This window comes from Xyrauchen texanus, chromosome 9, assembly GCF_025860055.1.
Source record: "Xyrauchen texanus isolate HMW12.3.18 chromosome 9, RBS_HiC_50CHRs, whole genome shotgun sequence".
NCBI lineage: Eukaryota > Metazoa > Chordata > Actinopteri > Cypriniformes > Catostomidae > Xyrauchen > Xyrauchen texanus.
Window position 1 is genome coordinate 38,208,975 of NC_068284.1, and position 15,290 is coordinate 38,224,264.

At 44.8% G+C, this 15,290-nt stretch overlaps 1 protein-coding gene across 1 annotated transcript; it reads left to right on the forward strand.

Annotated features, from left to right (window-relative positions):
• Positions 1–5,936: 5,936 nt before the first annotated feature.
• Positions 5,937–13,342, forward strand: LOC127649530 (caveolae-associated protein 4a-like). Its single transcript, XM_052134683.1, has 2 exons — positions 5,937–6,445; positions 12,244–13,342. The coding sequence occupies exons 1-2, from the start codon at positions 6,065–6,067 to the stop codon at positions 12,835–12,837; spliced, it is 975 nt and encodes a 324-aa protein (XP_051990643.1). The 5' UTR covers positions 5,937–6,064; the 3' UTR covers positions 12,838–13,342.
• Positions 13,343–15,290: the final 1,948 nt, after the last annotated feature.

Genomic DNA, 15,290 nt, shown 5'->3' on the forward strand with positions numbered 1-15,290 from the left:
CCAAAGGCTGCCGGAACCGGTGTTAGAAGCGACTGCCTCGCCGAGCCTCTCCTCGAAGTCTTGCTCACCCTCCCCGCCTCGGACGCCGCGAGTTGCCGCCGAGCGCCGCGACTGCTGCCATCTGGGATGACGAGGCGGAGGATAAGGGTTGCTGTTCCATCATGGCTTCGACAGCGAGGAGTGGTCAGGCTCCCAAGCCTCCTCCTCGCCCAGGAATCCAGAGGATTCGGTAGCAGCACACCTTTGCCCGCCCTCCACGAGATGGCGGTCTAAACCGGTGCTCCCGCCTAGGCCTGCAGAACTACTTCCGCCTGTGTTGGCCGCGCTTATGCCGGCCGCCAAGCCGCATCTGCTCTGCATTCCATGGCCGCCTTACAGATCCTCCAAGCGGACCTCCTTCGAGAATGGGATGAGAAAGGCAGACACCCAGAGGCTGTTTCAGATCTAAGGAGCGCGACGGACAACGCGCCGCTTCTCCGTCCGGTCTCTTCGGTTCCGCGGTGAGTGGCATTGTTGACCGCTTCACGGAAGTCCAGAAAGCCACCCAAGCCATGAATCTCTTCCTGCCTCGTCGCGCTAGCTCCTCTGCAGGCCGCCCACGTGACCAGCCTCCTGCACGCAGCCTCTTCACAGCGCCCAGCTCAGCAAAGCCAGACTTTTCAGCGTCGACAGGGCGGCCGCTCTAGGTCGCGCTCAGACAGCCGCCGAGACCGCCGCCTCGCGGGCCTCGGCCTAAGATTGCGCTTGAAACCTGAGCAACCGAAGTCCTCCTAGCTTTGTTGAGAAAACGACGGCTCAGTCCCGCCAGCCGACAGCCGCCAAAGCTTCGCCCTCTGTCAGTCCCCTTCTCTCAGGCTACTGCAGTGGTGGATTCAGCAGCCAACAAGCCGGGTGATACTGCCCGCTTGCCTGCACTCAAACGCCGCTTTCACGGCAATCCAAAGAAATCTTGTAAAGAGCAAACATGCCTTATGTGTAGAAAATGTGCCCACAATCCAGTGTTCACCCCTACACACAAGCATTACACTTCCCGTGTTCCTATCAGAGCCCACTCACATAAAGCGGACACAGCCCGCCGAAAGTGTTAGAGTCAATAAACGCTCCACCTAATCCGCAAGCGCTGCCTCTTCTCTGGCCAGCTCTGTCACACGACCAGCCTTGTGTAGAAAATGTGCCCACAATCCAGTGTTCACCTCTACACACAAGCATTACACTTCCCGTGTCCCGATCAGAGCCCACTCACATAAAGCGGACACAGCCCGCCGAGTGTTAGAGTCAATAAACGCGCTCACGTAATACGCGCGCTGCTCATTCTCTGCCCGCTCTGTCACACGGCCAGCAAACACTTCTCTGTATGTAAGTCCCGTGCTCGTGACTATGCTCGCAAGATCACTTAACAGATGTGACTCTTTCCCCATTCACCTCAATCGGGAAGTCACTCACAGAACAGCCTGTCCCTGCTGTCTGCGAGCAGTCATGCATAAGCACAGTAAGCGGCCACACATTCTGTTCAGCTGCTGTAGCGGCAATCAGGGCGATTTGGCCATTCACCCTCTAGCTGCTACGCTTCAAAGCGTGGGAAGCTATCCCAGGATATCCAAATGGGTGTTAAGCACAATAAAACAGGGCTATTTGCTACAGTTCGATCGCCGCCTCCCCGCTTCAGAGCGCGGCTCGAAACTATTGTGAACACGGAAGCAGCCTGCATGCTTCGCTCAGAAATAGCAAACCTTCTGTGCAAAAGGGCCATAGAGAAAGTGCCGCTCGCTGAGCTGAAGTCGGGTTTTACAGCCGCTATTTTCTTGTTCCCAAGAAAGACGGCGGCCTCAGACCAATATTAGATCTCAGGGTTTTGAACAAGGTGCTTGCAAAAAGACCGCTCAAAATGCTTACAATCAGGAAACTCCTCGCAAGATACGCCAGGGGGACTGGTTTATCTCTCTCGATCTGAAAGATGCCTATTTTCAGATTCAGATAAATCCCCGTCACAGGCCATTCTTGAGATTCGCTCGACGGCCAGGTTTATCAATACACCGCCCTTCCGCTCGCCTGTCTTTAGCACCTCGTACTTTCACGGCGCATGGATGCGGGCGCCGCACTCCTCGCGGAGTCAGGGCTTGCGAATTCTGAACTATTTGGACGACTGGCTGATTATGGCACAGTCACATACGGAGCTTCTGTCTCACAGAACAGTTCTCCTCAGCCATCTGAACAGTTTGGGTCTTGCAGTCAATTGGACCAAGAGCTCACTACAGCCCAGTCAGGCAATTTCCTTCCTTGAATAGAACTAGACTCGCGGGCAATGACGGCTCGCTATCTACACAGCGCAGGCGCCGTGTTCAGCTGACTAGCCGGCCCTTTCAGATGAACAGCCTCACGCTTCTGAAAAAATTTCAGAGAGTGCTAGGTTACATGGCCTCAGCCGCAGCAGTACTTCAGCTGGGTTTACTGCGATGCTCCGCTTCAGCATTGGCTAAACACCGCTGCCTCGCCGGCTTGGGCCACAGGCCGCCAGCCGATCAAGGTGACTCAGACCTGTATTTCAGCTCTGCAGCCCTGGACAGTGGCCGAATGGTATCAGCGGGAGTGACGATGGGAGCTGTATCTCGCCGAAAGTCATCTCGACAGACGCGCCCAACACGGGTTGGGGCGCGGTCTGCGAGGGCTCTCCGGTTTTTTGGCCTATGGTCAGTTCAGGAAAAGCTCCTTCACATAAATTGTCTGGAAATGATAGCGGTCGAGTACGCTGCAGCGCTTTCTCCCGGTCATTCAGGGTCACCACGCCCTGGTCCGCTCGACAACAGATCTGTGGTATCCTACCTAAACCGGCCAGGGCGGTGTCAGATCCAGGAACCTCTTCCATCTGACCTAAACGCATACTGAGTTGGTCCCAGTGCCACCTGCGCCGCTGAGGGCGACGCGACGCGCCAGGCCACCTGAACGACGGCCCAGACAGACTGTCCAGAGACAATATTCCCCAGGGGAATGGTCCCTGCACGCCAAACAGTCCAGAAGTTATGGCGCATATTCGCAGAGCAGAGATAGACCTCTTTGCGCCAGAAGAGAACTCTCACTGCCCAATATTTTTCTCGAAGCTTAGGACGCCGCTGGCCCAGGACTGGCCCAACCGCCGCTTTACGCCTTCCCTCCCGCCTCGCTATTGCCACAGGTAATGCAGAGGATCAGGGAAACGGCCACCGGTGCTCCTCATAGCCCCGCTGGGAGAATCAGACATGGTTCCCGGAGCTTACGCAGCTGTCACTGACAGCCGCGTGGCCCATCCCAGTGAGAGCAGATCTCCTCTCTCAAGCTCATGGCACGATCTGGCATCCCCACCCAGAGCGCTGGGCGCTGCACGCTGCGGTGATCAACGACTACCCGCCGCTCTGCCAGAAGGGGTAATAAACACCATCATACACGCCAGAGCCCCTTCCACGAGAAGACTCTATGCGCCAAAATGGTCTGTGTTTTCAAAATGGTGCACCGACAGAGACCTGGACCCACGGACATGTGGGGTGTCGCCGCTGCTCGTGTTTTTACAAAGAGCTGCTGGATAAGGGCAGATCCCCATCCACGCCAAAGTGTATGTGGCGGCCGTCGCGGCGCTCGCTGAACCCCTGCACGGCCAGTCACTGGGAAAAACGAGCTGGTCATCCGCTTCTCAGGGGAGCTAGAAGGATGAACCCCTCACGCCTCCATCGGTTCCTATCTGGGATCTTTCTATAGTTCTCAAACTATGAAAGCCCCCTTTCGAACCGCTTCAATCCGTGGATTTGAAATACCTTTCACTCAAAACCGTTTTTCTGACTGCCCTGTCATCAGTCAAACGCTGTGGGAGACCTTCACGCGCTGTCTGTCAGCGCCATGCGGTCTTGAGTTTGGACCAAGTGACTCCAAGGTCATTTTAAAGCCTAGACACGGCTATGTTCCCAAGGTGATCGGTACTCCTTTCAGAGCACAGGTCATTTCCTATCGGCGCTGCCAGCATCCGATAGCGAACGCGACGCCAATCTCCTTTGCCCAGTCAGAGCACTGAGATTGTATACTGCGCGCCCGCCTCTTTCAGACGCTCTGAGCAGCTTTTCGCTTCGCTCGGAGGGCGCACTCAAAGGTCTCGACCACTCAAACAGACACTGTCTAGATGGATAGTGGACGCTATTGCTGCCGCGATACGCGCCAAAGATCTGCCATGCCCGTTGGGCATTAGGGCTCACTCCACTAGAGGCATGGCCTCATCGTGGAGCATGGTCCAGCGGGATTTCCATTCACGACATATGTGTGGCAGCTGGCTGGGCTTCCTCCACCTTTGTCAGATTTTACAATCTGGAAGTGCCCGCCCTGCAGGCAAAACTACTAGCGGTTTATCACGCTACAGCTCCCCTGGTGAGCTGCACTGATGGGACTCATTCCACACAGACCGCACCGCCGCTTGTCGCTCCTTCCCACAATGTGCTTATGTATTACACACACACTGGCCCGCGACTCTTGCCGGCCAAATATTATTTCCCCACTCACAAGGGCTCCCCGGTCCCCCCACCCCGGGCTCATGCAGTGGATGCTTGAGCACGACGGCGCTGACAATGGGTTCCTGTAGCGTAAGCTAGCTTACGCAATACGAGAGAACCTCTCGTAAGAGAACGAATCGGTTACCTAACGTAACCTCGGTTCTCTCTAGACGAGGAACGAGTATTGCGTAGCTGCCGCGCTCACGCCAGCTTACTTTCGCTTCATTCAATGAAAACCAGGGTTCCAGCCTCACGTAACTATGCTTATATGCACTCTAGCCACGCCCATTTTGGCGGGCTTTGATGCAGTAGCGGCGGACGCCTCTCATTGGACGCGAGTTCGCCCAAGTTCGCTCTATAGGCTGCAGCAGTTGCCGCAGAGCAACCAATGAGCTCGCTAGCTAGCCCGGCCAAGGTCTGCAGTTGCTGCACTGCGTTGACAAATGATACAAAATTAAGGATAATTTTTTGGCTTCAATATCTCAGAAAAGATGAATCTTTCCCGTAGCGTAAGCTAGCTTACGCAATACTCGTTCCCTCATCTAGAGAGAACCGAGGTTACGTTAGGTAACCGATTCGTTTTCTTTGCCCAGCACAAAGCTGAATAAAAACAAAAGATTTCATTTTTCATATCAATTTTATTAGCCCTATAATTCATACAACAATTTAACCATTTCATAATATTATGACATCACAAAACATACAAAATGATCTTAAAAATATCCTTTTCATGACACAAGGCTCTGTTTGTGGAATTTACATTCTTTTCAAATAAATACAGTAATGTAAATGTTTGTAATAATCGAATTCCATTAAACTCAATGACTGTTTGAGCTAGAGACATGAAACCACATGTAAAACACTCAGAATATTATTCTTCATATAGCACAAGACTTATTTTTGGGAGAAAATTTTCATGCTCTGCTTATACTCAAATCATTTCACCATATCAGTCATTTTTAGTGTTTTCTCTTATGTCCACTTACAAAAAGTTTTCCTTTATCTTCTGGGATATATTTTTATGGATAATGTACTTATGTTCCTTAGTGACCCTAAATGTCACTTAAAAACCAAAGAGCATCCTGGGAGATGCAGTTTTTTAATGTCTGGTTGCCACAATGTGAGGTCAGAGGTGTACGTGTGTGTTTGAGCTGTTGGCTTCAGTTTAATTTATAATACAAATGCTCATTTGTTTTCTAGATCAACTGAGAAGCAATGCCACTTCTATTTTATATATTTTAGAGGTGAGAAAGCAACGAATATTATCAGCCACCCTAACACACAGATTACAGGAATGTATGAATTATGAGGCTTTCTATCGCTTCTGTGATGTAGCTTCCACAAATGTCTTAGTATCGCATTACAGTTGTATTTATATCCATGCATATATATATGTGTGTGTGTGTGCACACTGGGAGGAGTTAGTCAAATTCCAATGGGGTGTCTCTCTGGAGTGTCGATTTCTCTCTGTACTTTTTCTGTGATTCTGTCTGGCACCTTACCCATATCTGACCCTGTGGCTTTACTTTTGGGGACATTGGGGAAAGACAGAGTCAGAGATGGAAAAGAGAGGAGATGTCATTCTTGGGGTGGAGGATGAGTTTGGGCAGCCCATCTCTGCCTTGTCGATTCTCTCTCTGCTGGAACGTGTGTCTACAATCATCGATGGTGTCCAGGCGAGCCAGCAGCGCATGGAGGAACGACAGCAGCAGCTTGAGAGCTCGGTCAGCGCCGTCCAATCTGAGCTGCTCAAGCTGGCTCACAACCATGGCTCCACAGCAACCACTGTTGACAAACTGCTCCAGAAAGCCCGCCGTGTGAGTGCACACGTTAAAGAAGTGCGTTCACGTGTGGAGAAACAGAATGTACGTGTGAAGAAGGTGGAAACTACACAGGATGAGCTGCTCACACGCAACAAGTTCAGAGTTGTTATCTACCAGGTATACACACAACGACACATACACCTTCACTATGTGACATACTGTATGTGCGTGTGAGCTATTAAGGGTGTGGCTTTATGGTTATTGAGTTAACTGTAAATTGGCTCTGTAATTCCACACTGACAGCTGCTGCACTACCAATAAGGGGCACACTTGAAAGTATTTATTTCTTGAGCTGATTGGCTATCTATTTCTGTTAGTGTGCCAGATGAGTAGCATAAAGATATTTTTATTATGTCTATTCAAGAGACTTCCAGAAAGAGACTTAAGTAGAGTGTGAAACAGGGCCTTAACCATCATTGACAGGGGAACACGCCCCCCTGAATGTTCAAATTAGTAGTCAACCAATAATGATTTTTCAATAGCTGATTATTTAACTATTACATTATTCACCCAATTCAGAATATGTGGTTAGTTACGGCCTTGGAGTCGCACAAATGAGTCAAATTCATTTGACTGTGTACCAACAAAACAAAATACTCACAGTGCTGTAAAGCATTTAAACATGGACGGGAAATTATAAAATAAAGAAAAATATGTGACCGTATGTAACAGTGCCATAATAAATTAGGACAAAATTAAGAGTGTGTGTGTGTGAGAGAGAGAGTTTATGTTTGGGTATAGATATTCTGAGCTTTCCTAATATAGAGCTGCTCACACAGCTGTAAAGAGTCTTTAAGGTTACTTCCAGAATAGGTAGTTTATACAAGCTGAACTGTTAGAGCAGGGGAAGGCAGGCAGTGATGTCAAGCCTCTTCTGTCTGATCTGGAGAACAAGTTAAGACAGAAAAGCTCAGATCAAACATGGCTGCGAGTGTTGCACTACCCAGAATCCAAGTGTCCCACAATAGGTTTTCACTGCCTCATTTGTTCGGAAACGATAGCTTGTGGTGGTGTAGTGACTCGCCTCAATCGGTGTATCAGATCAAGTGGCTTGTTGAGTGCATTTCCATGGAGACCTAGCACGTGTGGAGGCTTCATGCTATTCTCCGCGGCGTCAACGCACAACTCACCACGTGCCCCACCGAGAGCAACCACATTATAGCAACCAAGAGGAGGTTACCCCATGTGACTCTACCCTCCCTAGCAACCGGGCCAATTTGGTTGCTTAGGAGACCTGGCTGGAGTCACTTAGCACATCCTGGATTCGAACTTGTGACAGTCTTTACTTGCTGAGCTACCCAGGCCCCATGCACTAATGTCCTTAAGTCCCGAGGTGTGAGAAAAGTTACTTAAAATACGCAAGTTCATCTATTTAAACTACTCGCCCACCTAATGGGGAAATTTGCCAATCTAAATCCAAAATATATCACTTACATCAGGACTACTCATCTTTGGAAAGCTCAGGGACCATAAGCATTTAAAAAAAACAAGACAGATATTTCCAATATTAACTCTGCTTGAGTAAGAAGTCAAAAGGTGTGTTTACCCTCGTTTTGTGATAAAGTTACGCAGATTGTGCAAAAGGAGCACCGACCAAGTATTGAGTGCATAAATTAACATAATTTTCAGAAGGTCGACATTTCTATATTATAAATTCTTTATTGTAATATTTTGAGATACTGGATTTTCTTTTAGCTGCCAGTGTATACAGTATATACTGTATGTATGTGTATGTATGTGTATATATATATATATATATATATATATATATATATATATATATATATATATATATATATATATATATTTACATTTACCTTTATGCATTTGGCAGACGCTTTTATCCAAAGCGACTTACAGTGCACTTATTACAGGGACAATCCCCCCGGAGCAACCTGGAGTTAAGTGCCTTGCTCAAGGACATAATGGTGGCTGTGGGGATTGAACCAGCGACCTTCTGATTAACAGTTATGTGCTTAAGCCCACTATGCCACCACCACTCCAACCACTCCATATATATATATATATATATATATATATATATATATATATATATATATATATATATACACACACACACACACACACACACATACAGTATATACTGTATACACTGGCAGCTAAAAGTTTGGAATAATGTACAGGTTTTGCTCTTATGGAAAGATATTGGTACTTTTGTTCACCAAAGTGGCATTCAACAGATAACAATGTATAGCCAAGACATTAATAACATGAAAAATTGCTATTACAATTTATTTTTAAATGTTTTCTTTCTCTTTTTGAATTTTTTATTTTATACCCTTTTCTCCCAGATTTGGAATGCCCAGTTCCCACTATTTAGTAGGTCCTCGTGATGGCACGGTTACTCAACTCAATCCGGGTGGCGGAGGACAAGTCTCAGTTGCCTCTGAGAAAGTCAATCCGTGCATCTTATCACGTGGCTTACTGTGCATGACACCGTGGAAATTCACAGCACGTGGGGGCTCATGCTACTCTCCGTGATCCACACACAACTTACCACGCGCCCATTTGAGAGAGAGAACCACTAATTGCGATCACAAGGAGGTTACCCCATGTGGCTCTACCCTCCCTAGCAACCGGGCCAATTTGGTTGCTTAGGAGACTTGGAGTCACTCAGCAGACACTGGATTCGAACTCGTAACTCCAGGGGTGGTAGTCAGTGTCAATACTCTAGACCCCCCTACCTAGGCCCCCCTTCTTAAACTACTTCAAAAAGGTTATCATAAAAAAAATCCTCCACATGCAGCAATGTCAGCTTTGCAGATCCTTGGCATTCTAGCTGTCAGTTTCTCCAGATACTCAGGTGACATTTCATCCCACACTTCCTGTAGCACTGGCCATAGATGCAGCTGTCTTGTCGGGCACTTCTCACACACCTTACAGTCTAGCTGATCCCACAAAAGCTCAATGGGGTTAAGATCCATAACACTCTTTTCCAATTATCTGTTGTCAAATGTCTGTGTTTCTTTGCCCACTCTAACATTTTCCTTTAATTTTTCTGTTTCAAAAGTGGCTTTTTCTTTGCCATTCTTCACATAAGGCCTGCACCCCTGATTCTTCTCTTTACTGTTGTACATGAAACTGGTGTTGAGCGGGTAGAATTCAATGAAGCTGTCAGCTGAGGACATGTGAGGTGTCTATTTCTCAAACTAGAGACTCTGATGTACTTATCCTATTTAGTTGTACATCTGGCCTTCCACATCTCTTTCTGTCCTTGTTAGAGACAGTTGTCCTTTGCCTTTGAAGACTGTAGTGTACACCTTTGTATAAAATCTTCAGTTTTTAGGCAATTTCAAGAATTGTATAACATTCATTCTTCAAAACAATGATTGACTGACGAATTTCTAGAGAAAGCTGTTTCTTTTTTTGCCATTTGTGACCTAATATTTACCTTAAGACAAGCTAGCTTTTTGCATATTGTGGCAACTCAAAACAAACACAAAGACAATGTTAAGATTCATTTAACAAATCAAATATCTTTCAACTGTGTTTGATATAATGGCAAGTGATTTTCTAGCAATTTAGCATGATTACTCTAGGATAAGGTGTTGGAGTGATGGCCGCTACTGCTGTCAAAAAATTGTTGATGTGAAACACAACAGCGTTTTGCATGTTCGTGGAGAAATTGACAGACAGGAATTTGGCCAATAGTTGCTGCAAGCCTCTTATAAAATTCCAATTGGTGTGCGAGAAGGAGGGACTTACAAAAAGGGTTTTAAGCAATGCAAATATGCGCGCACACACAATGAAGTGTTAGACCTGATGCACATCATAATGCACCTAAAGCCGAATTCTGGACATTTTCACAACTTTAGAAATTCCGGCCGGATGCTTTTATTATGTTCCGAAAAAGAGGACATGTCTGGGGAAGAGGACGATTGGTCACCCAATAATCAGAATCAGCTTTATTGCCAAGTATGCTTGCACATACAAGGAATTTGTCTTGGTGACTGGAGCTTCCAGTGCACAACAATACAAAAACAGCAGCAAGACATAGATAATAAAAAAAATTATTAAAAAAAAAAGAAGAAGAAAAATAAATAATTATACATATACATACATACACTCAGACACACACATGGTGCAAATCTAATAAAAATCTGTTATATAAAGAACAAAAATGCAGTATATTATGTACAGTGCAATGTATGTAATGGCAGAAGTGGATGTGTTAGATAATATAAATAGACTTAAACTGTGTATTGCACATAATTATTGCTCAATGGGGTGACTTTAACAGTTTATGAGATGGATCGCCTGAGGGGATAACTGTTCCTGTGACTGACAGTTCTGGTACTCAGAGCTCTGAAGCGTCAGCCAGAAGGCAACAGTTCAAAAAGGTAATGGGCTGGGTGAGTGGGGTCCAGAGTGATTTTGGAAGTGTATAGTTCTTGAAGGGGGGGAAGGGGGCAACCAATAATCCACTCAGCAGTCCGAACGTCCTTTGTAGTCTTCTGATATCCGATTTCGTAGCTGCACCAAACCAGACAGTTATTGAAGTGCAGAGGACAGACTAAATGACTGCTGAGTAGAACTGTTTCAGCAGCACCTGTGTCTGATCACAAGTGACTGATTATAGTTTCAAAATGGCGAATTTCTCCGTAAGGTGAGAAGTTTGGATCCCTGAAATTATAATTTTTTTCATGCATTTATTTATTTTGTGGAATTTCATAATTTTCCATGGCACACCTGACGATCTTTCACGGCACACTAATGTGCCACAGCACACAGTGGTTGGGAAACACTGTGTTATATAATCCAGGCATTATAAAAAGAGAAGTTAGGTTCGGGAGTCCGTTTGGAATATACTCATAGCAAAATACATGTGCAAAAATAAATATGCTAAAGTGACATATATAGATATTTACGAGTTGTATCGATAAAATTAGATCGTTGGTTATTGGATCGATGCATCGATCTAGATCGATGGATCGTTACACCCATAGTATGCAGACTCATTACCATCGCAGATGAGACCGATGACCATCGTGTCATCTGTAAACTTAATTTGCAGTGCAGTCATTCATGTACAGGGAGAAGAGCAGTGGAGAGAGAACGCGTCCTTGAGGAGCACCAGTGCTGATAGTGGGTGTCCCGGATGTGATTTTCCCCTGTCTCACTAACTGCTGCCTATCTGTCAGAAAGCTATTGGTCTACTGACAGATTGTGGTTGGCATGAAGAGCTGTGTCAGTTTGGTTGAGTAGATCAAGCATGATGGTATTAAAGGCTGAACTGAAGTCCACAAATAGGATCCTTGCAGAATATGTACAACTAAACGAGGATAATTACATCAGAGTCTCTAGTTTGAGAAATGGATGCCTCACATGTCCTCAGCTGATAGCTTCATTGAATTCTAGCTGCTCAACACCAGTTTCATGTACAACAGTAAAGAGAAGACTCAGGGTTGGAGGTCTTTTGGTAAGAATTGCAAAGAAAAAGCCATTTTTGAAACGGAGAAACAGAATGTTAGAGTGGGGAGAGAAACACAGACATTGGACAACAGATAATTGGAAAAGAGTGTTATGGATCTTAACCCCATTGAGTTTTTGGGATCAGCTTGACTGCATGGTGCATGAGACTTGCCTGACAAAACCACATCTACAGTATGGCAAGTGCTACAGGAAACGTGGGATGAAATGTCACCTGTGTATCTGGACAAACTGACAGCTGGAATGCCAAGGATCTACAAAGCTGAAATTGCTGCATGTGGCAGATTTTTTTATGAGATCTCTTTGAAGTAGTTTAAGGTACCCATTTCTTTCTATAAGAGCAAAATCTGTACTTTATTCTTAACTTTTGGCCGCCAGTGTATGAATACTTGAAATGTGTGTGATGCTCTTTGTGTGGGTTTTTCTAGTGAATAATTGTCTTCATTTTCTGTCTGCCATGGCAGGGTGAAACTATTGTGCCCTCTGTTGCTGTCACCAAGACACCCAAGGGGGCGGGGCTAGCTAACCTGAAGGTGGAACCAGATGAGTATGACATCCCTGCTGACCTATCATCTGATGAAGAATACATGGTGGTGGAAGAGCTGGAGTCATCCCGAGGTACACGTCTAAAACAGACAGGGTTAAAGGGCATTGAGAACATCAAAGCTGCGTTCTCCAAAGAGAACATGAGCAAGACTCGTGAGAAAACAAGAGAGAACCTCAGCAAGACCAAGGAGAGCCTGAGTAAGTCTGGCCAAATGCTTGGAACCAAAATCAACACCTTCAGTGAGAAGATTGTGCCCCCTGAGCAGCGAGAGAAGATACGTCAGAGCGGAGAGCGGCTGAGGGACAACATCGCTAAGAAAGCACCCAATAAAGAATCGTTCCGCATCAAACTGAAGAAGGAACGCACTGTCGCTGAGGGGCAAGAGGGTGCAGAGGTGGAACTTACTGTGACTCCACCCAAAGGCAGGAAGTCCAGCCCAGATGTGACCTACACAGAGGTGATTACTGAGAGCAAGAGGGAGGTTCCAGTGTCAGAAGTGGGAGAGACTTGAATCCAAGAAGACTGAAAAAAGTCAATTCACCACACAAACTGTGGAGATGTGAAATGAAAAAATGAAGAGAAAAGTGATTAACTGAAAATGAGAAAGTAGTTTGTAAGGAGAAAGTGGAAGAAAAAAAAGAGGGATTTATTTTGTCAAATGTGCTCTAAAATGTGAGTGTGTCAGTATGTGTGTGTTGGGTAGCCAAATGAATTAATTTTGCAAGCATTAGATGTGTTTGTATAATTTATGCAACCATAAACCTCATGTTCAGTGTATCAAAATACAAAAATGTCTCCTGTTACTCTGCATTGTGTCTTTATTTTCATATTTACTTTTTATTTTTTACTTCAAAGTTCAGTATCCAGCTGTCTGCATCTGCAGAACGAGCTGGCAACTCTGTCCATAACACCTCGATGACAGAAGCAAAAGAGAACTCCCAGAGAAAATTAAAGAGTGAAAGAGAGATTGATCCATCAACCAAAAAAATTATCTTGGAATTAATCTCAACAGCTGAAATGCTCTGTCTGCTACACACACAGTCTGCACACTCCATAGCAACCTAAAATGAAGCATAATGTTTCTGTTTGTTTACTGAATTCTGTTTTTATGTTCACAGATATACAACCAGACATAAACAAAATATGGCCTCTAAAAATGTAGAGAATTTCTTTAAAAGTATAGCAATGACTATGTGCCTTGTATGTGCAGGGATTAAGAACACAGACAGATGGCAGGAATGGCAGTAGTTTGAAGCTGACACAAGAAAAGCAGTAGATTTCTGAGGGTCGCAGTATCTTCTTTACACCAACAGGTGGCAGCACATTAAGGTTCTCATAAGACCAAAGCGCAAAACCTAACATCAGTTTCATATTTCACATTTTATTTAATTTTCCATTATTGCTCAGTACCAAGGAGCTGTTTTTATTCAATAAACCACATTTTATATATATATATTTTTTTATAGTTACAAATATTAAACATCCAGCAAGGTATGTATAAAAATACACTCACTAAAGTAGGGGAGGTCAGGGTTGGTTGCAGGGCCATTTTTGAGCATATGGGGGGGACCTAACAGAAACCCAACTTGTTAAAGGTCACAAATATTTTTAAATAAACTCTTTATAGCTTTTTTATTCAGAGAGAGCAATGTACAGACTTACTTCACTTTATAAAACCATAACGTATGTTTTTTAATTAGTAAATTTGCATTTATTAATATAAAATTTGGTCAGAATTATAATTAGATTAATAAATTATTTAAAAATCAGATTCTTTTAGATAATCTGTGAAGTACATTAGTGAATTTAGTAAATTTTCCTACAACAGTTGAAAGGGTTTTGAATAGAGAATATTTTCTTTAATACATTTCTGTAAACATGGGTTTTGGGGTCCGAGGTTAACAAATCTTTTTTTAGAAATAGTAAAACTATTTTTTACTATATACAATTTTTCTCACACAGGGGGTCCATCATAATAGCAGTCGCATATTTAGGGGTCCTTGGCATCAAAAAGTTTGAAATCCCTTGCATTACACCACATTGTAACTGACTAATTTTATGCAACGTTAAAATAAATTCAAAATAGTTCCATGATAGTCGAAACAATTTATTCCAAAGGGATGTTCAGTACTGTATTTTGTTTCCCATCATGTTGACCACCGGGCGTGACACCATTCCCGGTGACAGTAAACACAACATCCTGTAGCCGGTTTTCCTGCCTCCAGAAAACGAGTGATAAACACACACAGAGACAGAGAAAGAGAAAATAAATATGTATCTTAAACCCTTTTAACCTTGATGAATGTGAATTTGATAAAGATAGAATGGTGGCGGAGGAAGAGCGCGGTACCAGTGTTACAGTTCTTCAACTGGTTTTCACGTTAACTGGTGACCTTCTTCTGTTTTACATCAGATGTGAATGACTGGTGTTCTGTCGAAGTCTGTTCCCCCTATGTTTCCCCTTAAGGTTAGTGTCGAAGTCTGTTTCCTATGTTTCCTCTTAGGTTAGTGTTGAAGTCTGTTCCCCCTATGTTTCCCCTTTTTCGAAGTCTGTTTCCCCTATGCTTCCCCTTAAGGTTAGTGTCAAAGTCTGTTTCCCCTATGCTTCCCCTTAAGGTTAGTGTCGAAGTCTGTTTCCTATGTTTCCTCTTAGGTTAGTGTTGAAGTCTGTTCCCCCTATGTTTCCCCTTAAGGTTAGTGTCGAAGTCTGTTTCCTATGTTTCCTCTTAGGTTAGTGTTGAAGTCTGTTCCCCCTATGTTTCCCCTTAAGATTAGTGTCGAAGTCTGTTTCCTATGTTCCCCCTATGTTTCCCCTTTTTCGAAGTCTGTTTCCCCTATGCTTCCCCTTAAGGTTAGTGTCAAAGTCTGTTTCCCCTATGCTTCCCCTTAAGGTTAGTGTCAAAGTCTGTTTCCCCTATGTTTAATGTTTACTGGTGCTGTCGAAGTCTGTTCCCCAATGTTTCC

Bases quoted from the DNA above. Each gene is read 5' to 3' on its own strand.
- LOC127649530 (XM_052134683.1), top strand. From the start codon at position 6,065: ATGGAAAAGAGAGGAGATGTCATTCTTGGGGTGGAGGATGAGTTTGGG. The intron at 6,446-12,243 runs GTATACACACAA...CTGCCATGGCAG, and splicing joins TCAGAGTTGTTATCTACCAG to GGTGAAACTATTGTGCCCTC.